The 24,455-nt window shown below is 42.2% G+C and overlaps 1 protein-coding gene across 2 annotated transcripts in view; it reads right to left on the reverse strand.

Moving 5' to 3' along the window:
• The window catches only part of RNF11 (ring finger protein 11), a 35,915-nt gene extending 12,411 nt beyond the window's left edge, over nt 1–23,504 (reverse strand). Inside the window, exons 1-2 of one of the 2 annotated variants that reach the window (XR_012420335.1) lie at nt 22,946–23,504; nt 21,695–21,768 (exon numbers count right to left, since the gene is read on the reverse strand). Coding sequence is in view for 1 of the 2 variants with exons in the window: in XM_005543403.5 (XP_005543460.1) it covers nt 22,946–23,068 (123 nt within the window). In the remaining variant the exon portion in view is untranslated. The remainder of the gene's footprint in view (nt 1–21,694; nt 21,769–22,945) is intronic. The other variant, XM_005543403.5, reaches the window with a different exon arrangement.
• Between the last annotated feature and the right edge of the window lie 951 nt (nt 23,505–24,455).

Raw genomic sequence — 24,455 nt, forward strand, 5'->3', positions numbered from 1 at the left:
CAATGAGAGCTATTTGAGATAACATTTTTGGATAAAACACATAAGATTACTAAGGAAATCAATCACACTGAAAGCGGTTCTATCCCTGACCTTAAAGGGTCTGTGGACCTCAATTTTAGTACTCCTCTCAATCTCAAGATTACTTTGAGATTAAGAACTTAGATCTTACAAAGAGTTCATTAAATCATGTTTTAAGGGAGAAGCATTTTTGAGAAACAAAATCTAGGGATGAGAAAAAAGTCCAGATAATTAAACACAGAGGAGGTGGTGAGGTATATGTGAAAAAGGAAACACTGATAAGCTTACATCAACATTAAAGGTTCCTTCTTTCAATTCTCATGTGCATGTGAATTTCCCGCTAAAACTGACTTCATTAAGCAAATTTGTTCCAAACTTTAAAAAAATTTTTAACATAAAAAAAAATAAGGTACCTATGTATCTAAACCCCAGAATAGTTTATTCACAAGTGAAAATGCGACTTTACTCAACTGCCACTGCCTCTGGGATCTCTCTATTGGGAGTTGCTAGAAAATACTGTGATGAGCTTGGGCATCTGGTTTTCCAACATGCCAAATTATTAGAAGTAGGAAGAGGTACTTCAAGGGCAGGCACACTAACAGCAGATGAAGAACTGACGATGAGAAAAAAAAAAAAACCAATAAAAAGTAGGTGCAGGAATGCAAAAGCATAACAGATTTCGCCCACTAACACAAATTGTCCTACATAATTCAAGATTCTGGATGCACTATTCTGTTACCTCCAGGGTATAATAAACTTACCTAATAATAATTTTGAATCAGTAAGATAAAATGACAATGTGCTCAGAAGTCATTTCAGTGATTTCAGGGGAAGGGAGTGAAGATGAAAAGGGAGAAGCTGTGAAAGTTTACAAGAGGGCCAGGTTGAGAATCAGCCTCAGAATGAAAACACCCAAAATTGAATATTAACACTTTACAAAAACACACTCTAAAAATTTTTAAAGAGAGACAACCAGATATAAGCCTATTTAGAAAATACCAAGAACTCTAACCAAAATCTCCTAAAATGAATTCAGCAAGGTTGCAGATTAAAATAACACACATAAATCAATTGTATTTGTAAATACCAGCAATGAACTAGAAGCCAAAATAAAAAGTTAAAACACCATTTACAATACCAAAAAATTAAAATGTTTAAAGGTATAAATTTATATTGTGCAGGATCTATATGCTAAAAACTAATTCACAAAAAAATTAACACATCAACAACGGGCCTCAGCCAATTAACTAAACTTACAAACTCCTAATTCATAGCACCTAACACCACCTTGCAAACAGGAGTACATCATAAAATCTAAACAAACCACAAATCTTTCAAGTATGGTTTACTAGTTCTTGACAGTAATATCATTTCTGCTTTTAGGGGCTTTTAAGACTACAACTATTGATGGCCTTGAATTGCTACATAAAATTAAAAGCACAAAGAGAATGGGATAAGCTTAGTGTTTCTGAAATCCTTCTAACGTCTTCTCCTACATATGCTATTTGATCATGAACTTATTAAGTCTTTGACAACAGAAAATATTTAATTACTGATTGACTTAAACTTTGACCTACACTCCTCACCAATCTTTAATTCACTGAAGTGCTTCAGAAAAGAACAGGAAAAGGTATTTCTTACTTAGAGATATCTTTTTGATATCTTTGCAACCATTTGAAAAAGTAAAAATAACCTCCACCTTTCAGTTGAAGAAATAAACTCAATTAAGGACCTAACTGAGGTTAGAGAGGAAAAGGGGTTTGCTTAGTGAAGGGTTTCTCAACCTGGGCAATACTGACATTTTAGTAAGACAATTCTTGGTTGTAGGGGGCTGTACTGTACATCACAGGGTGTTTGGCAGTTCTCTCCATCCACTAGATGCCAGCAGCACCCTCTTCCCTGCCACGTTGTGACAACCAAAAATGTCTCTAGACTTTGCCAAATGTTTCCTGGAGAGCAAATTCATCCTGGTTGAGAACCACTGGCTTAGGATCTTAGAGTACACAGGACAAAACAAGACTGGATAGTTTCTGGTGTTATAAGAAAGCCATAAAGGATGGGATACACGTCCTTTTTCTAGTAGTTTTTTAAACAAGGCCTCCAGTTGTCACACGAAAATGGGGTGGGGAGTGGTGCAAACGGTAAATATACAAAGGCCTAGTGGACATAATACTAAATAAAACACATCCACATTACACTGAAATGAGCCTTAATTGATAGGAATTGGTGCCTTAGTAATAACTACACTATAAATTCAAGAGAGAAAGGTTAGACAGAAAGCACAGATTGTCTATCAGGGAGAATGGCAAAAGAAAGGAAATCACCAACTAAGAATAGAAAAGAAGACATGGGGACACTTTGCTGAGGCAGGGCTGTTTACTTCCAAATGAAAAAACAGATGTTGTACATATGGGTATTTCTGATAGTTTATGTGCCATATGTTGTGCCTACCGTTAGGATTTATGAAACATTTTTAGAAGACCCATTTCATTTTAAAGAAGTCTCATTACTTCAAGTATCACTGTACAACCTACTTAATTCCAATATCCCATTCCTCTCCTGGACTCTACTGGAAATGAACTCCTAGAGGCTCCTGTGACTGCCTTTGAAAAAATCTAGTGTATTATTTTCTGCCTCACTGTGCAGTTATCCGTATTGTCTAAATGCATTTCTCCTAGTTGCCCTGCTGTACTGCCCAACCTATTTCTTCATCTTTAAAATGAAGAGGATCTCCAGTAGTCCCCACTTATTGCAAGGTTTCAGTTAACTGTCAACCATGGTCTGAAAATTATGGAAAATTCCAGAAACAACTGATGTTGTAAATTGCGCGCCATTCTGATTATCACTGATCACTAAAGAAATGCAAATCGCCTGGGTGCAGTGGCTCGCACCCATAATCCCAGTAATCCCAGCATTCTGGGAGGCCGAGGCAGGAGAACTGCTTGACTCCGGGAGGTGGAGGTTGCAGTGAGCCAAGATTGCACCACTATACTCCAGCCTGAGCAACAGAGACTTTGTTTCAAAAAAAAAAAAAGAAAAGAAAAGAAATGCAAATCAAAACCACAATGAGATACCATCTCACCAGTCAGAATGACTATTATTAAAAAGTCAAGGCTGGGCACAGTAGCTCACACCTGTAATCCCAGCACTTTAGGAGGCTAAGACAGGCGGATCACTTGAGGCTAGGATCTTGAGACCAGCCTGGGCAATATGGCAAAACCCCATCCTACAAAAAACACAAAAATTAGTCGGGCATGGTGGTGTACACCTGTAATCCCAACTGCTCGAGAGAGGCTGACGCCCAAGAATGGCTTGAATCGGAGCGGGGAGAGGTTGCAGTGAGCTGAGATCGTGCCACTGTATTCCATCCTGGGCCGCAGAGCGAGACTATCTCCAAAACAAAAAAGGTAAATAAAAAATAAAGAAAATTAAAATAAAAACTCCAAGTGGCCGGGCGCGGTGGCTCACGCCTGTAATCCCAGCACTTTGGGAGGCCGAGGCGGGCGGATCACAAGGTCAGGAGATCGAGACCACGGTGAAACCCCGTCTCTACTAAAAATACAAAAAATTAGCCGGGCGCGGTTGTGGGCGCCTGTAGTCCCAGCTACTCGGGAGGCTGAGGCAGGAGAATGGCGTGAACCCGGGAGGCGGAGCTTGCAGTGAGCCGAGATCACGCCACTGCACTCCAGCCTGGGGGACAGAGCGAGACTCCGTCTCAAAAAAAAAAAAAAAAAAAAAAAAAAAAAAAAAAAAAAAACTCCAAGTGGACCCAATCATATGGGGCCCCCACACTTTTGTGAATTTTACCTCCAAAACCTCTACCAGGTCCTCACATGAGTGCTTCCAGGAGGCGGAGGGGAAAATAAGCCATTTTAAATATGCCAGAGCATTCTGCTCCTAATAAGCCTTATCCTCAAGCGAAACTTTTAATTCAATATAAAGTTCTGGGAGAAACTTTTACCAGAGCTTAACCTACCTGGGGAAAGGGAACTACCCAACTCCAGCCCCTCCAGCCATCCTGTCCCAGTTAAGGTGTGTGGGAGGTACTGAGAAGCACTGAGAACTGCAAATTAAAACAAAAAAATACAACTATATACCTATCAGAATGGTGAAAATCCAAAACACTGACGTTAAGTCCTGGCAAGGATGTGTGGTAACAGAAACTCTCATTTACTGCTGGTGGGAATGCAAAATGGTATGCTTTGCGACCATGTGCGGTGGCTCACGTCAGTAACCCCAGCTTTGGAAAGCCAAGGCGGGAGGATTACCTGAGGTCAGGAGTTTGAAACCAGCCTGTCCAAAATGGTAAAACCCCGTCTCTACCAAAAATGCAAAAATTAGCTGGGCATGGTGGCACATGCCTGTAATCCAAGCTACTCCGGAGGCTAAGGCACGAGAATCGCTTGAACAAGGGAGGTGGAGGTTGTGGTGAGCTGAGAGCATGCCACACTGCACTCCAACCTGGGTGACAGCTAGACTCCGTCTCAAAAAACAGTAACAACAACAATACAACAAAAAAAATGGTAGGCTTTGGATGACAGTTTGATAATTCTCACACAACTAAACATACTATTACCATTTGATCCAGCAATTGCACCCTTTGGTATTTACCCAAAGGAGTTGAAAAATTACATCCAACCAAAACCCAGAAACAAATGTTTACAGGAGCTTTATTCATGACTATCAAAATGCGGAAGCAACTATGGTGTCCTTCGGAAGGTAAAAACTACAGTATATCAATGCAAATGGAGTATTATTCAGCACTAAAAAATAAATGAGCTACCAAGCCATGAAAAACATGGAGGAACTTTAAATACATACTACATGAAAGAAGCCAATCTGAAAAGGCTACATACTGTATGATTCCAAATATACAACATTCTGCAAATGGCAAAACTATGGAGACAATAAAACCATCAGTGGTTGTCAGAAGTTGAGGGGAGGGATGAACAGATGGAACACAGAGAATTTTTAGAGCAGTAAAATTATATGTATGATACTATAATGGTGGATGCATGTCACTATACATGGCAAATCCATGTACAACACGAAGAATGAACTCTAAGGTAAACAATGGGTTTCGGGTGATAATGTTTGGGCAATCGTTGAATATTTCAATGTAGGTTCATTAAAAAAAAATGTAGCTCTATCAAAATTCTAGCTGGCTCATTTGCAGAAATTGACAGTTGATTCTAAATTTCACATGGAAATACAAGGGACTAAGAATAGCCATAACCATCTTGAAAAGGGAAAACAAAACAAAAGACTCACACTTTCTGATTTCAAACCTTACTTACAAAGCTACAATACAGTACTAGCCTAAGGACAGACATATAGACCAACGGAACAGAAGAGTCCAGAAATGTACTCTCACATTTATAGACAATGGATCTTTGGCAAGAATACCAAGATAATTCAATGAGAAAAGAAAACTATGTTCAACAAATGGTGCTGGAACATCAGGCTAGTCACATGCAAAAGAATGAAGTTTGACCTCCTCCTTGAAAATACCAAAAGCTCCCCAAAGAAAAAAAATAGACGATTGGCTTTTTTTTTTTTTTTTTTTTTTTGAGACAGAGTCTCGCTCTGTCGCCCAGGCTGGAGTGCAGTGGCGTGATCTCGGCTCACTGCAAGCTCCGCCTCCCGGGTTCACGCCATTCTCCTGCCTCAGCCTCCCGAGTAGCTGGGACTACAGGCGCCCACAACCGTGCCCGGCTAATTTTTTGTATTTTTAGTAGAGACGGGGTTTCACCGTGGTCTCGATCTCCTGACCTTGTGATCCGCCCGCCTCGGCCTCCCAAAGTGCTGGGATTACAGGCGTGAGCCACCGCGCCCGGCCTGACGATTGGCTTTTATCAGGATTAATCACTTTTGTGCTTCAAAGAACACCAGCAAGAAAGTGAAACACAGCTGGGTGCAGTCGCCCACGCCTGTAATCCCAACACTTTGGGAAGCCAAGGTAGAATTGCTTAAGCCCAGGAATTCAAAGTCAGCCTGGGAAACAGAGCGAGACCTAGTCTCTACCAAAAAGACAAAAATTAGCCAGGTGTGGTGGTGTGCACCTCTAGTCCCAGCTACTCAGGAGGCTGAGGCAGGTGGATTGCTGAGCCCAGGGTTTGAGGCTGCAATGAGCTATGATTGTGCCACTGCACTCAAGCATGGGTAACAGTGTGAGACCCTGTCATTAAAAAGAAAAATTAAAAATTAAATGTAACAAATTTATCCAGAGTACAAACTGCTTGGTCTCTATGTCAGCTATAATGTACATATTATACATGATATATAAATAGTAGAAACATATATCATATATACATATTACATAGCATATAAATAGTATTAAAAATAATATAGTTCCTCTTTACAGATACTATGTGATAATTAAATAAAATAATGTATGTTATGCATTAAATAGTATGTTGGAGGCAATGTAAACACTCCCCTCACCAATGTATAAGCTATTGTTATTCTATGCAAGTATTCTATTCAAGAAAGAGCCTACACAATGAAAAGAAAATTGGAGCTATGTTTTTTTCTCCCAGAGTAAAGTTAGTAAGAGCCAACATATACTTACGTACTATTCATTTGAAAAAGGAACTAGGCTGGGTGTGGTGGCTCATGCCTGTAATCCCAGCACTTTGAGGGGCCAGGGAAACCTGAAGTCAGGAGTTTCAGACCAGCCTGGCCAACGTGGTGAAACCCTGCCTTTACAAAAATTCAGAAAAATGGCCAGGTGCAGTGGCTCATACCTGTAATCCCAGCACTTTGGGAGGACGAAGTGGGCGGATTACTTGAGTTTGGGAGTTTGAGACCTGCCTGGCCAACATAATGAAATCCCCTTTCTACTAAAAATACAAAAATTAGCCGGGAGTGGTAGCATGCACCTGTAATCCTAGCTACTTGGGAGGCGGCTAAGACAGGAGAATCGCTTGAACCCAGGGGATGGAGCTTGCCGTGAGCCGAGATCCTGCCACTGCACTCCAACCTGGGTGACAGAGCAAGACTCCATCTCAAAAAAAATAAATAAATAAATAAAAATTACAATTAAAAATACAAAAAAATTAGCTGAGTGTGGTGGCATGCACCTGCAGTTCCAGCTACTCAGGAGACTGAGGCAGGAGAACTGCTTGAACCCAGGAGGCAGAGGCTGCAGTAAGCAGAGATTGTGCCAACGTACTACAGGCCTGGGCAACAGAGCAAGACTCCATCTCAAAAACAGAAAAAGAAAAAGGAATTCATCCAAGGAGCTAGCAAGAGATATCTAACTCTAATCAAGGAGACCATGTTTTATTCTTTGATTAAAAAAACCAACAACAACCATAACTTAGTCAACAGAATTATCTCATGAATGTGTCAACACAAAGGGGGTTAAAGTTTTAGGCAGAACCCCCAATATCCATCAATGCCACATTTTGGTCACCAAAGAGGTATGCTTTGTTGTGGAACATACTTTTCATGGTTTCAATAAATTATTTAGGATGATCTGATTGTTTTATTGTGTAGAGCTTTCAAATCCTCACATCCTTTGATTTAGCAATTCCTTCCCTTTTTTTTTTTCAGAAATGGGACCTCACTATGTTGTCCAGGCTAGTCTCCAATTCCTAGGCTCAAGCAATCCTCCCGCCTCCACATCCCAAAGTGCTAGGAATACAGGCATGAGTCATGGTGCCTGGCCAGATCCAGCAAGTTCTAAAAAAATTTATACTAATAAAATATTCTAAAACAAGAAGTATTTTATTGATTAAACATTCATAGTATTATTTAAAATATCAAGAAAGCAAAAAATGAAGTGTTGAGCAAATTATAGCACCCTAAACATTCTTCATAAAATTTATGGCAGTGTATTTTATATCCATTTATCTACATCCCCCTCTAGAATGCGGGTACAGAGAACATGGAGATCATTGAATTTACCTTTGCATTCTAGGATCTAACACAATCTCTACTTTCCTTCTATTCTTTATTTCCTTTTTTTTTTTAAGAGACAAGATCTTGCTGTTGCCTAGGCTGCAGTGTAATGGTGTGATCATATCTCACTGTAACCTTGAGCTCCTGGGCTCAAGTGATCCTCCTGCCTCAACATTCCAAGTAGCTGGGACTACAGGTGCATGCCGCCACACTTGACTTTTTAATATTATTTGTAGAGATGGGGTCTCGGTATGCTGCCCAGGCTGGTCTCAACCTCCTTGCCTTAAGGGATCCTCTCACCTTGGCATCCCAAAGCACTGAGATTACAGGCTTGAACCACTGTGCCCGGCCTTATTTTCTAAATATTATGCAGAGAACAACTACCATTCTTTTTTATTAGTAATATATAATATACTTTAAACTCCTACAAATCAAGTTTTTAACAGACAGGCAACCCAATTAAAAACTGGACAAGGTCGGGCACGGTGGTTTGCATCTGTAAACCCAGAACATTGGGAGGCAGAGGCGGGCGGATCACGAGGTCAGGAGTTTGAGACCAGCCTGGCCGGCATGCTGAAACCCCATCTCTACTAAAAATACAAAAATATTAGTTTTTTTGAAACCCTGTCTCAAACACACACACACACACACACAAAAACTGGACAAAAAACTTCACAAAAGACAATACCCAAAAGGCCAACAAGCACTTGAAAACATTCTTAACTCTAGTACTCATTGGGAAAATGCAAATTAAAACCACAATGAAATACAGTTGACCCTTAAAGATGGGGGTTAGGGGTCCCGACCCCCAGTGCAATCGCAAACCTTCATATAATTTTTTTTTTTTTTTTTTTTTGAGACAGGATTTCACTCCCGTTACCCAGACTGGAGTGCAATGACACAATCTTGGCTTACTGCAACCTCCGCCTCCCAGGTTCAAGCAATTTTCCTGCTTCAGCCTTTCAAGTAGCTGGGACTACAGGCGACTGCCACCACATACGGCTAACTTTTGTATTTTTTGTAGAAACGGGGTTTTGCTGTGTTGCCCAGGCTGGTCTTGAATTCCTGAGCTCAAATGATCTGCTGTCTTGGCTTCCCAAGACATATACCTGGGATTACAGGTATATGCCCCACGCCTGGCCTAAATGTTGACTTCCCAAAAACTTAACTACTAATAAGCTACTTTTGACCAAAGAAGCCTTACAGATAACACAAACTTGATTAACCCATATTTCGTATGTTACATGTATAACATATTGCATTCTTATGAATTAAGCCAGAGAAAAGAATATTAGGAAAATCATAAGAGGAAATACATTTACAGAGCTATACTGTATTTTCTTTTTCTGTTTCTTTTTTTTGCTTTGAGATGGAGTCTTGCTCTGTCACCCTGGCTGGAGTGCAGTGGAACAATCTTGGCTCACTGCAACCTCTGTCTCCTGGATCAAGCAATTCTCTTGCCTCAGCCTCCTGAGTAGCTGGGATTACAGGCACGTGCTACCACACCCAGCTAATTTTTGTATTTTTAGTAGAGTCAGGGTTTCGCCATATTGGCCAGGCTCATCTCGAACTCCTGATCTCAAGTGATCCCCCCACCTAGACCTCCCAAAGTGCTGAGATTACAGGCATGAGCCACCTCACCTGGCTCCAGCTAATTCTTTTGATTTTTTGTAAAGATGAGGTCTTGCTATGCTGCCCAGGCTGCCTCAGTGAGTTCAAGTGATCCTCCTGCCTCGGCCTCCCAAAGGTGTGGAATGACAGGTATTAGCCACCATGCCCAGCCCAAATTTTAATTTTTTATAATAGATGTGAATGTTTTATGGTGGTAAATGATAAAACGGACTAGTATCTACATATTTTATGCATCCATCGTGACACACCTTAATTTTTTGATATTTCAAAAAATGAGAATCACCTAAGTTGATTCAAATTGTCACAAATCTCAAACAAAAATTCCAACATACTTGTCTAAACAAATTAGCACTGTAAATGGACCCCCGCTGTTCAACTCTATGTTGTTCAAGGGTCAATTGCATTTCTATACTTTCACACACCTATTAAAATGTCTAAAATAAAACAGATCTACAATTCTGGAGATCTGTTGTATAACATAGTGACTACAGCTTAGCACAATGTATTGTGTATACTTGAAAACTGTTATGAAAATACATCTTAAATATCCTCACAATAACAAATCATAACTGTGAGGTGAAGGATCTGTAAATTAGCTTGTCTGTGGTATTCATTTCACGATGTATACATATATTAAAACACCATGTTGTACATCATAAGTATATATAATTATATCAATTATACTTCAAAGCTGAAAAAAGTTTCAAAGATAAAGATTGACAACATCAGGTTCTGGTGAAGATGTGGCACAAATGAAACTCTTATACTGTCAGTACAAGCAGAAAATTAGGGCAATCACTTGGAAAACTATTTGGAAACTTTTTTTGAAACACATCAACCTGATAGATTGACAGGAAAATGATAAATAGGTACGTGTGAAAGCAAATACAGCAAAATGTTTACTGCAGAATCTAGGTGGTAGGAATGAATATGGGTATTCAAACAATTCTGTAAACTCTTATTAAAATTTCTGTAATAAAATGCTGCAGGAAAAACTATACACATGGCTCCATTATCCAGTAACTCTATCCCTGGATATATACTCAAAATAGGTGCTCAGGTATAACATTCACAGCATCTTTCTTTATATGGCCAAAAATTGATACTACCCAAATACACACAATAGAATGAATAAATAAAATGTGGTATATTTACACAATTTTGAATACTGCATAGCAATGAAAAAGAATGTGAACTACTGCCATTATGTAAGAACACAAATTTCACAAAAAATGCTAGAATGTTATTCAGTTTGAAATTCAGGACCACACAAAACAAATATGGGTGATAGGAGGTTATAACAACCAACAATTACCTTTGGAAAAAAACTGTTGGAGGGGGCAGGAGGGAGCCTTTTGGGGGCTTGGAAATAGACTATATTATAGTTGTGGCTGTATTTTGCAAGTGCACCAGGCTATGTAATTAAGAAACCTGCTGTGTGCAGTGGCTCACACCTGTAATCCCAGAGCTTTGGGAGGCTGAGACAGGAAGATCACTTGAGCCCATTTTCATCCTGGGCAACACAGCGAGAGCCCTATCTCAACCAATCGAGCAATCAATCAATCAATCAAAAGAAACTTAAGATATTCTGTTAAAGATACACTAGTTTCTGTATATTATTTTAATTAAAATTTACACACACATACTTTTACTGTACAAAATTACACAATTCAATGACCTCCAAATTCACCAGAACCTGATGTTGTCAATCTTTATCTAATAAACTGCTTATTTTTCTTCCACAAAAGGAAGATTTAAACTGTTATACAAAATTACATGTAACTTTAACTAACTGGGTCAGTCATAAAGTCTCCCTCTTCTTAAAGTCATTCAACTTTATGAGTGTTCAGAAAATTTTAAGAATTTTAGAAGCAGATATATTTGGAGGATTGCTTTCTTTATTCCTACACTTTCATATCCTTTAGTTACCTTGCAGTATGTTTTCTAGATTAAGTAACAAGATAATTACTCGTTTGGCCCCTGGGAGTACATTCTACGCTGGCAATTTAATTAAAAGACAGGGACACACGCATTCATATGAAATTTTAAGTATCCATTGTCAAAACAAGGAACTCAACTAAGAGTTCAAAAGGCCAATTTGAATATAAAAAGCAATAGGTCAATTTAAATATAAAAATCAATAGGTCAAGCAAATTCTCCCAAAGGATAAAATATATTTACTTCTCCCTTATCACTTTACTTTTCAACTTTGGCCAGGCCTAGTGGCTCATGCCTGTTATTCCAGCACTCTGGGAGGGTGAGGCGGGAGGACCGCTTGGGGCCAGGAGTTCAAGACCAGCCTGGCCAACACAATGAGCCACTGTCTCTACAAAACAAAACAAACACATACTTCCATTTAACCTGAGGAACCTAACTGAAAACAAAAAAACCCACACACTTTGACTGGATGTGGTGGCATAAGTCTGTGGTCCCAGCTACTTGGGAGGCTGAACCAGGAGGATGGCTTGAGTTCAAGAGTTTGAGGCTGTAGTGTGCTATGATCACACCTGTGAAGAGCCACTGCACTCCAGCCTGGGCAACAAGGTGAAATCCCGTCTCTAAAAAAAACAACTAAACACTGCGGCTATCTAAGCCAGCTTTTCCTCAGCCTTTCACTCACATTCCCACCCAGACTTCTCTCACCACCTCACTCTCACTTTCATTTAGATCACAGGTGAAAAAAGCCTGAACTCTGAGCATGTTAAAAATACCACACGGCCGGGCGCGGTGGCTCACGCCTGTAATCCCAGCACTTTGGGAGGCCGAGGCGGGCGGATCACAAGGTCAGGAGATCGAGACCACGGTGAAACCCCGTCTCTACTAAAAATACCAAAAATTAGCTGGGCACGGTGGTGGGCGCCTGTAGTCCCAGCTACTCAGGAGGCTGAGGCAGGAGAATGGCGTGAACTCGGGAGGCGGAGCTTGCAGTGAGCCGAGATCACGCCACTGCACTCCAGCCTGGGCAACAGAGCGAGACTCTGTCTCAAAAAAAAAAAAAAAAAAAATACCACACAATATTTGTTAATTCAGTATTGAAAGTTACTGGTAAGGAATCAACTTTTCACAGCCTATTATTTATTTATTTATTTTTAAGAGATAAAGTCTCATTCTGCTGCCTAGGCTGGAATGCAGTGGCTCAATCATATCTCACTGCAGCCTCAAACTCCTGGACTCAGGTAACCCTCCTGCCTCAGCTTCCTGGTTAGCTGGGACCACAGGCACAAGCCACCATGCCCGGCTCCAATTTTTTACTGTATAGTTCAGTGGTATTACATATATTCATAAAGTTATGTAGCCATTACCACCATCCATCTCCAGAACTTTTCATCTTATATAACAGAAAACTTTACCCACTAAACAATAACTCTCCACTTACAGACTAAATTTTTTCTTGTAGAAATGGGAGTCTCACTGTGTTGCCTAGGCTGGTTTCAAATTCCTGGACACAAGCAATCCTCCTGCCTCAGCCTCCCAAAGCACTGAGATTACAGACGTGAGCCACCACACCTGGCCTTCCCCACGCCCCCATTCACTCAGTTGCCCAGGCTGGAGTACAACGGTGCCATCACAGCTCATCACAGCTCAACGTACCTTCCAACTCCTGAGCTCAAGCATTCCTTCTGCCTCAGCCTCCTGAGTTGCTGGGACTACAGGCATGTGCCAACACACCTGACTAATTTTTTTTTTTTGTAGAGACAAGATCTCGCTATGTTGCCCAGGCTGGTTTCGAACTCCTGGGCTCAAGCAATCCTCCCCACTTGGCCTTCCAAAGTGCTGGTAGCACAGGTATGAGCCACGCACGCAGCCTGTCTTCTTTTTTTTTTTTGAGATGGAGTTCACTCTTGTTGCCCAGGCTGGAGTGCAATAGCGCAACCTAGCCTCAACGCAACCTCCACCTCTGGGTTCAAGAGATTCTCCTGCCTCAGCCTCCCAAGTAACTGGGATTACAGGCATGTGCCACCACACCCAGTTAATTTTGTATTTTTAGTAGAGACGGGGTTTCTCTACGTTGGTCAGGCTGGTCTCAAACTCCAAACCTCCACCCACCTTGGCCTCCCAAAGTACTAAGATTACAGGCGTGAGCCACTGTGCCTGGCCGCCTGTCTTCTTTCTTGACTGTGTCTCAGCCAAGGCAAATTCTGCAAATGAAGAGGGAAGTGATAAGAGGTTGACTGTAGATACAATCAGAATTAGAGATGTGTTTTATTTCTTTTCTTGCATTTGCGAATATGTCTTTTATGTATTACCTTACTTCAGGTACAGAGTTAGGGATATATTTCTGTCTGCATTCATATAGGTTATTGAAAATAGGCTGTTGGTGGCTGGCCCAGTGGCTCACGCCTGTAATCTGAGCACTCTAGGAGGCCTAGGTGGGTGGATCACGAGGTCAGGAGTTCAAGACCAGCCTGGCCAACATGGTGAAACCCCATCTCTACTAAAAATAAAAAAATTAGCCAGGCATGATGGCAGGTGCCTGTAATTCCAGCTACTCAGGAGGCCGAGACAGAAGAATCATTTGAACCCAGGTGGCAGAAGTTGCAGTGGGCTGAGACTGCACCACTGTACTCCAGCCTGGGCAACAGAGCAAGACTCCAACTCCAAAAAAAAAAAAAAAAAAAAAAAAAGGCTGTTGGCTGGGCATGGTGGCTCATACTTATAATCCTAGCACTTTGGGAGGCCGAGGTGGGAGGACTGCTCGAGCTCAGGAGTTTGTGACCAGCCTGGGCAATATAGTGAGACCCTGTCTCTACTAAAACTACAAAAAATAGCTGGGTATGGTGGTATGCACCTGTAGCCCCAGCTACTTAGGAGACTAAGGTGGGAGGATTGCTTGATCCCTGTCTCTACAAAAATTAAAATTAGCCAGGCAAGGTGGTGCACACCTGTAGTCCCAGCTACTCAGGAGGCTGATGTGGGAGGATGGCTTGAGCCCGTGAGGTTGAGACTGCAGTCAGCCATGATCATGCCACTACACTCAGCCTAGGCAACAGAGTAAGATTTTGTCTCAAAGAAAGAAAAAGAATCCCAATCCACCTAAGTATTTATATTAAAACTTTTGAAGATCAAAATTCTGCAACAAAGGTTTCTACTAAGTATTACCTAAAAAATATTTTAAGAAAATCAAGTGCTCAGATCTTATGTACCAAGTAACTCACCATCCCATCTTCTCAAGTTACCCTATAATTAGCTCTAGAATTAAACTCTGAACACAGACTGTCTTACTCCTAATGATGCATACAATCTTAAAGCCAAAAAAATCAGCCTTTATTAAAGTGCATTCAGATTGAGAGATCAGGCAGAAACAAAGAAAAAACCCACAACAATGCGGTCACACAAATAACAAATAACTGGTTACTTATTTATAAGTCACCTAGGCAAGCTGAACTTCATAGAACACAAAACCAAATTCAAAAAATATATAATGAAATTAACTTTCCCAAAGCTCAACATACTTTGTAAATTAGAAGTGATAGGCCAAACACTAAAGCACAGGATTCTAGGAATGTTTAATAGACACTAACAACCATACAATCACACACTCTTACAGCAAAATGCTGATCATGACATTCACTAAAGTGTAAGTGCCTGCTATGTGAAAACTGTAGTTCTAGCAATGCGAAAATGAACCAGACTTGAATTTTTTTTTTTTTTTTTTTTTTTTTTTGAGACAGAGTCTGGCTCTGTCGCCCAGGCTGGAGTGCAGTGGCCGGATCTCAGCTCACTGCAAGCTCCGCCTCCCGGGTTTACGCCATTCTCCTACCTCAGCCTCCAGAGTAGCTAGGACTACAGGCGCCCGCCACGTCGCCCGGCTAGTTTTTGTATTTTTTTTTTTTTAGTAGAGACGGGGTTTCAACGTGTTAGCCAGGATGGTCTCGATCTCCTGACCTCATGATCCGCCCATCTCGGCCTCCCAAAGTGCTGGGATTACAGGCTTGAGCCACCGCGCCCGGCCCAGACTTGAATTTTAAGAGTAGATGTGACACTATCACAAATAATTAAAATTAAAAAGGGTAAAATGTCCTAAGAATGGTGCACAAAGTAATAAAGGAGTTCAGATTAAGAAAAGTATATGTAGGAGAAATCAGAATTCGTGGATTCTTGGCATTTGAACTGGGCCCTGAATATTAGAAATGAGACTGGGAAGGATTAAGGAAGAACATTCTGGGCAATGGGTATAGAATGGGCAAAAGCAGGAAAGCAGAAGACATATATGGAATACAGCAAACTGTTCTGCATGACTGGAGTATACAGGTTGTATAAAAGAAAGCACAAGGCTATGAAGAGCTGAAAAAGTATACATAGAGCCAAATCCTGACTTTGAATGCTAAGTCATATATCTTCAGTGGTTAGTTATAGTAAAGAATCATTAAGGGCCAGGCATAGTGGCTCACGCCTGTAATCCCAGCACTTTGGGAGGCCAAGGAGGGTGGATTACCTGAGGTTAGGAGTTGCACAGAAGCCTGACCAATACGGTGAAACCCCATCTCTATTAAAAATACAAAAATTAGCTGGGTGTGGTGGCGCATGCCTGTAATCCCAGCTACTCGGGAGGCTGAGACAGGAGAATTGCTTGGACCTGGGAGGCGGAGGTTGCAGTGAGCTGAGGTGACACCACTGTACTCCAACCTGGGCAACAGAGTGAGACTGTGTTTCAAAAAAAAAAGAACCATTAAGGATTACGAGGCAAGCAATCTGATCAGGGATGAAATTTATCTGGCAACATGGAATGAAATGAATGAGGAGGGGACATCAATTATGTTGCTGTAAGAACTGATGAGGACCTCAATTATGATGGTGACCTTACAAGGTGAAGAAGGCATAGTTCTAAGTTAGTCTATCATCAAATATTCATTGGGTGTCTACAATATGGAAGGTAACATTCTACTCCACTAAGATATCTTACAAGTTTAATGTATCATTCTCATTCTTGAGGAAATCGTGATGTGGAAAAACAACTGTTAAAGCAACAAAAGCTAATAAGGCAATATTTGATTTCCAGATAAATGTTACAAACACAAAAAAAACCGTACATGACAAATCAGCAGTGAGAGGAAAAAAATGGTCAGTGAAGGCTTTATTAACAAAGGTGGAGTTAGTTGATCTGCCCCTCAATAAGAAGGCTGAACTTCTTGAACATAAAGGGGATGGATAAAACTTCACAAAAGTAAATTGTTAAAAGCCGAATAATTTGTATAACAAGGCCAAGATATGTGAAATAAATTTGGGGATTTTTCCACCAAAATGGTAAACAAAATGCTAATAAGAAAAAAACAACCCTTTATCTAAATTTAATTTTGTAAGTTCAGGAAAATGAGGCATTGATATACCATTACAGGCAGGGCACAGTGACTCACATACGTAATCCCAACACTGGGAGGCACGGTGGGAGGATCAGTTGAGCCCAGGGGTTCGAAACCAGCCTGGGCAAAGTGAGGCTCCATCTCTAAAAACAAGCCCATTCCCCACAAAACATTATAGCTTTGCATGTAAAAATAAGCATTACATTCTAGATTTTTTTATAAGGAAGGGGGTTATTTTTAGTGCATTCTACAGGATAAACCAATCCTTTTAACAAAAAAAGAGGGTTTTTGTTTTTGTTTGGTATTTTAATAGAGATGGGGTCTCACTTTGTTGCCCAGACTGTTCTCGAATTCCTGGGATGAGCCACTGTCCCCGGCCAAAAAAAAAAAAAAAGGTATCTTGAAGAAAGCTTTATGCAGGTTCAATTTGAAATATCCAAAATGTTACATTTTCTTATTTGTCAAAAAAGCTCCCCAAAACAATCTGATAAATCTTTTCCTTTTTCATATTTTACATGTAAGCGGCAGAGTCAGAATTTGAACACAGGACCATCTGACGCTAAAAGCAGAGCTACACTTGCATTCAATGCTATACAAACTTAGGATTTTAAAATTTCAAATGTATTAATCAAAAAGTATAGGTCGGGGAAAAAGACTGGCGAATCTCAAACTATATAATTACTGCAAAATTGAGAGATATCTACCCTTCTTTTTACATATTCAGATTAGAAAGTGTAACATGGTTTGTTGTTCAATGAATATTATGCTCTTTTAACAGTGCCTCCCTCAAATGAGCACATAACAAAGCTCACAGTGACAGAGGGGAACCTCAAGCTGTTTTACATATGTCTTTCAGGACTGGGCTGCCTACCTGGCCTCCCCCTCTCATGGACCTCCCTTCTTCAGCCTTTCCTGACTTATCCTCCCACTCACTGTCATTCCAAGACTGCCTTGGCTGGGCAGATTTCCTCTGTATTCTTTTTAAACATTTACGAATACAGGAGTTGGGTGGAGGGTGCGACAAATTTGTTTCTACTTTCTAATTCGACAAACACCCTACATCTCTTCCCATCCAATACTTCAAGGATAGAGATTCAAGTACTTCCTTTTTCTCCCCCAAGTACTTTACCATTACATAAATATCTTGTGGTGATATATATACAGGGCAAAACCCCCTAAATCACTAAATACATTAGTTTAAATCAATTACTGTATTTAATTATTACTGGAATTTGACTTTTTGGATTCCTTAAAACTGATCTACTCCTATAGTCCCAGCTACTCAGGAGACTGAAGCCACAGGATCCTTTTGAGACCTGGAGGTGGAGGCTGCAATGCACTATAATTGCACCCGCACTCCAGCCTGGGCAACACAGCAAGACTTCATCTCTAAAGGAAATAATTTTTTTAAAAAACCTAAGCCAGGCAGAGTAGAAGCGCACCTGTAACCCTAGTTACTCAAGAGGCTGAGGCATGAGTATCCCTTGAGCCCAGGAGTTTGAGACTAGCAACATAATGAGACCCTGTCTCTATCTAAATTTAAAAAACATAAAGGGCAGGTGCAGGGGCTCATGCCTGTAATCCCAGTACTTTGGGAGGCCAAGGCAGGCAGATCACCTGAAGTCAGGAGTTTGAGACCAGCCTGGTCAACATGGCAAACCTCCATTTCTACTAAAAGTACAAAAATTAGCTGGCCTTGGTGGCGCATGCCTGTAGTCCCAACTACTTGAGAGACTGAGGCAGGAGAATCACTTGAACCCAGGAGGTGGAGCCAAGATTGCACCACTGCACTCTAGCTGGGCAACAGGGCGAGACTTGGTCTCAAAAAAGAGAAAACAAAAAAAACCCAAACATATATATACAGAGAGAGACCAGCCTGGGTAACACAGGGAGGCCCAGTCACAAAACAAAAAAACAAAACAAAAAACAATAACAAAAAACTGATCGACAATATAGAAGCAAAAATGGCACTAGGAAAACGCAGAGTTCTTACAAGCAGTTCAAGTATACCTGCCTCAAATACATTAGTTCATTTAAAAGAAATCTATTCATTCATTACCAAATTACTGAATGCCTAATATGTGCCAGGCGCTGTTATAAGTACTTAGGAAACACCAATTAAAAAAAAAAATCGGCCGGGCACGGTGGCTCACGCCTGAAATCCCAGCACTTTGGGAGGCAAAGGCAGATGGATCACGAGGTCAGGAGATCAACACCATCCTGGCTAACACGGTGATACCCCCGTCTCTATAAAAATACAAAAAATTAGCTGGGCGTGGTGGCAGGCGCCTGTAGTCCCAGCTACTCAGGAAGCTGACGTAGGAGAATGGCGTGAACCTGGGAGGCAGAGCTTGCAGTAAGCTGAGATCACACCACTGCACTCCAGCCTGGGCAACACAGCCAGACTCCTCAAAATAAATAAATAAATAAATAAATCCCCTTTTCTCTTTTCTATCTAGTGGGAGAAGACAGATGATAGACAATGTAACTTTCTAACTTGTGTTAGAAAGTAACAAATGGTATTGGGAGGGAAAAACAGAATAGGGTGAGAGGGACTTCCAGGGTATTAGGGCAGGTTGCACTTTCAAATAGGGTGGTCAGAGAAGGTTTAAGGTGGCATTTGAGAAAAGACTTGAAGGAGGTGAGGGAGTCAGTCAGCCATGAAATCTGGGAAAGAGTACTCCAGACATAATAAGGAGAACAAAGGTCCTAGAATAGCAATGAGGCCAGGGAAGCTGGAGGGAAGCCAACAAAGGGGTTAGCTGTAGGTGTCAAGGGACATGTGTGGAAACAAGGGGTACAGATTATGTACGGTTTATGGGATACTATAAGGAATCTGATTTTTACTTTGAATGAGACAAGGATCCACAGAGGGTTGGGCAGACTGTAGAGTTCAGTTTTAAAAAAATATGGCTGTTGTGTTGAGGACAGGCCTTAGCAAGTACAAGAGTGAAAGCAGGGAGACCAGTTAGGAGGCTACAAAAGAAACCATGGAAAGAAATATGCACTTCCTACAAACTTGGATCATAATGGTGCAAGGGGTTTACTTTTAGGCAAAAATAAATAAAAACAAATTTGTCAGATGTTAATAGGAAATAAATGGAACTGGCTCTTGTCATTATATGTACATGGTACATATAAAGCAGCAAACAATGACATCTTTTAACTTCTCACCTCAAGAGAACATGTTCCTTTACAATCAGCTATTCACTGTTAATTACATACAATTTATTGAAAAGGTTACTTTTATCAACTGAAAGTACTATAAATCTGCTGTGTGAGGTAGCTCATGCCTGTAATTCCAGTCTTTGGGAGGCTAAGGGAGGAGGATCACCTGAAGCCAGGAGTTTGAGGCTGCCAAGTGACCAATCCACTCTAACCTGGATGACAGAGGGAGATTCCCAACTCAAATAAATGAATAAATAACTTTGGATTGCTGTTTCTCAGATCATCTAAAATAACCATTCCTAAAACAGATCTTATTTCTTTGGGGGTGGGGGACAATACTTTTCCTCCAAAAGTTTCTTTTTATGCTTCCATCTTTTAAAGTAATTTTCTTCCAATTGATACTGAATTTGTGTATTAGTCTGCGTCATTCACTTCAGGAAAGCGCAACCATAAAAAACTCCCACTGTCAAAAATATAACATTTCCAAAAAAAGTTCCTTCATGACACCAAAAACCCCTCATCCCTCATCATCACCTAGTTCTTCTGGAAAAGGCAAACACACTTTCCATAAACTCTAGTACCTTTAATAGTACAATTATCGTAAGGATAGGAGAAAGAGAACAAGTCAAAGATATTCAATTTGCCTGGAAAGAAAGGGGATAGGAGGCAGGAGAATTGCTTGAGGCCAGGAGTTCAAGACCAGCCTAGGCAACATAGGAGCCCCTGTCTCTATTTTTTTAAAAAAGAAGGGGGTGAGGGTAGGGAGCATAAGAGATTTTAAAATAAAAACTTCAGGCCAGATGCGGTGGCTCACATCTATAATCCCAGCACTTTGGGAGACCAAGGTGGGTGAATTGCTTGAGGTCAGGAGTTCAAGACCAGCCTGACCAACATGGTGAAACCCTGTCTCTACTAAAAGTACAAAAATTAGCTAGGCGTGGTGGCACGTGCCTGTAATCCCAGCTACTCAGGAGGCTGAAGCAGCAGAATCACTAGAATCCGGCAGGCAGAGGTTGCAGTGAGCAGTGAGATCATGCCACTGCACTCCAGCAAGGGCGACAGAGCGAGACTCTGTCTCATTTAAAAAAAAAAAAAAAAAAAAAGTGAAATAAGCACTCTTGTTGTATAGTAAATATAGAGGGGAAAGAGAGTGAAGGATAAACATAGCTTGCTTGCTTCACTCAAAGATACTTATAAAGACACCCAGATTCAGCTTTGATTTTTAAGAGACTACCCTTGTGACAACTTACTTTGGAAAAAATAGTCGTGTAAATACAGAAAATACTAAATTCAACTTCATTAATTAATTCAACATTTAGGTGCTTATGTGCCAGAAACTGAGCGAGGGCAGAGTCCTTGTTCTCAAGGGCTTTTACATGTAATCTATCTCCCAGTTACTGAGTACCTACTGAGGCAGATGCGAGGGATACAACAGCAAACCGGAAACACAGATTCTCTACCTTCATGCAGCTTGTACTGAAGGAGGCGAATGCAAGGATGAGACACACATTTAACAAAGATACAACACTAAAGTGTTATAGATATCGCTTATGGAAGTGTAGAGGTTTCAGTGGGGACGCAAGGGATTCAGGCTGGGAGGAAAGGGAATGCTGGGACTTCAAATACGAAAACTGAGTTCTCAAAGAGGATTAGATGTCCACCTGGCTGACCTGGGGGAAGGGCTCCAAGCAGACAGGAACTGGAGCAAAACAAAGGTGTGAACAGCGTGTTGTATTTGGTAGGCCTGGAATACAGAATGTAAGAGAGAGAAGTTACGGAGGCTTCTGTATACCACAATCAAGACTGGACCTTACTGGTATATACGAAATGCCCCAGAAAAGTTTTATTCAGACAACCAGCATATATGATCAGGTTTTTCTGGTGTGATGAGACATTGGTTTACACAGGAATGAGAAAAGAAAATACTAGATAATGATGTCATCACATGAAACAACAAAGGAGCCTGCCCAGCCAGAAAACTAAACTCTTTAGGAAAAAATTAAGTACTACTACTATTGAAGCCCTCTGGAAAAGGTTGTATTCAGTATCATCTAAAATGGAAAAAGTATAGGAAAGGTTTTCAAACATATATTGTGGATTATGACATCCACATACCTATTTAGAGTTTAAGAGGTCTTCACTCGAATTCTGCAACACATCTGGGACTACTGATTGTTGTACAAAAAGCAGTAAAACATATTCAGGAGAGTCTTTGATACAAAGGGCGAACACGCGTAACCGAAGGAATTTCCCAAGCTAGGTTTAAAGGTTTCCAAAGTTGAAGCTAATCAAGTTTTCTTAAGTCAGCACGTTTAAAAGGTGTGTCATAAGGGTGGAGCAAAAGGAGGAGGGATTAAAATTAATATATATATATATAAACAAGTAACTCGATGTCGCTAGGGTTAAAATCACCACTTGGAGATCCGTCTCCCAAGCAGAGGCAGAAATGAAGACCTGCCAGATCCAATTAACAAAAAGACGAGGGAGGGGGTAAGAGGATGACCACACATGAAAACATAAATGGGGCGGGGGGGGGGTGCTTGGCAACCACCTATCCAGAACCCATAATCCAGTTGGCGGTGCGATGAGGAAATCATACGATTCAGACATAAAGGCAGGAAAATGTCACTCCCAAACTCCACAAGCGAACCACCAGACACTGGCCAAGGGGATGTGATCACATACTCTGATCCCAGAACTCAAGGGCAGAGAGTATCATCCCCACACGGTGCCCGAGGGGAGGCGAAGAATCAACCCTATTCTGAGATCAGAGAGCAAATGCCCTCAGATCCAGCCCTAAGGGGGTCAATGCCGCCCAGGCCAGGCCTTGCCGAAGCCAGGGGCAGAGATGGCCCCGAAGCCCCCTCAACCTCCACCAGAGCTGCCTCTACTTGCTCCCCCCAACACACACCCTCCCCTACCTGATATGGCGGCGGCGGCTCCTGATCCGGCTCCGTCCCCTCGCCAAAGCTAGCCCGGTCAGACTGAGACTCGTGAAGCAGGGAGATGTCATCCGAGGTGGGGGATTTGAGGCAGTTCCCCATCTTCCGGAGCTGGGGTGCGTGATCTGGGGGAGGAGAAAGCAGCGATGGGGTCGTTCGCACGCTCAGCGGTCCGCCTCGGTTGGCAAGGTGGGGTCGGGCGGCAGGCCGGGGATCAGGCGGAGGCGACTCCACCGCCCCACGGTGCCGCCAAGGGGCCGCTCATGCCAGCCCCCGGGGGTGGGGGCTCAAGGCTGGGCCGCGGGCTCCGCTGGGGTCGCGGCGTTTGCCTCCTGCGAGGCAGCGATGGGGGGGGGGGCGGGGAGACGAAGCACTTCCCCACCCCGCCCCCCCGCGGGGCGGCGGCGGCCACGGAGCTGCTGGGCCTAATCCAGGTCAGCAGGGGGGGGCGCGGCCGTCGCGGCTGCCTCAGCTGCTGCCTCAGCTGCTGCTGCCCCCGCCGACGCCGGAGCCACGGCCGCGGGCCTCATCCTACTCCGCCTCAGCGCGGCAGTGGCGGCCAGAACGAGGCCGGCTCGGGCCCTGCGTCATCGCGCCGTGCGTGCTCTGGTTCCGCCCCCGGCGGCAGGAGGCGAGGGCGGCTCCGGCGGCTCCGGCGGCTACCATCCCCCTCTCCACCAGCAGCTGTTCCCCGTCCTGCGTCAATTTTTGCTTGTCTCTGACTGCTTGGCTCCGTACCTGACTCCGAAACCAATCTCCCGTCTCCCGCGCCAACCCACATTCGTTGCTCCCGCCCCGTCTAAGGCTCAGTTCTTACCTGTGCACTGCCTGACAATCTTCTCACCACCCTCCACGAGGCAGTCTATTTATATAAACCCATATCGGAATGGATTAGGCCCATGATTAAAATGTTAAAAGGCTTCCCCTTTATCGCATCAGAATAAGGTCCTAGCTCGTTAGTGAACCCTCCCTACCTCTCCAGTCATGTCCTTATCCTCCCACATCACAGCTGGAGAGATTCTTCTTCCAGTTGTGTATCAGATTGTTCATTTCTTTCCAGTCCCAGTACCAAAGTCCAAGCCACCATCATCTCTCACCTTGACTTCTGCAATAGACTCTCAGCTGTTCCTGAGTTCATCATTGCCCACATCCAATTCACTGTTGGCACAGTTGACAGAATTATCTTTTTAAAATTTGAATCGGATCGTGTCATTCTCCTGTTAAAACCTTCAATGTCTCCTCAAGGCTGTCCTTAAAACAATCCCTAAATGGTTTACAAATCTGACTTCCTTTCAATCTCATTATCAGCATTGTCACCTCTTTCTCAAATTCTAAACTAGGCTCTCAAATGCTTTTGGTTATCTGGAATACTATTGCCTCTGCCTGGGGCCTATGTCCATATTGTTTCTCTCACAGAAACCCGCTTCTCTCCACTCCCAACCTTTCTGCTTCTTATCAGGCTAATCATTATTCTCAGGAATCCTTCTGG

The sequence above is a fragment of the Macaca fascicularis genome, chromosome 1 (genome assembly GCF_037993035.2).
Source record: "Macaca fascicularis isolate 582-1 chromosome 1, T2T-MFA8v1.1".
NCBI classification, from domain to species: domain Eukaryota; kingdom Metazoa; phylum Chordata; class Mammalia; order Primates; family Cercopithecidae; genus Macaca; species Macaca fascicularis.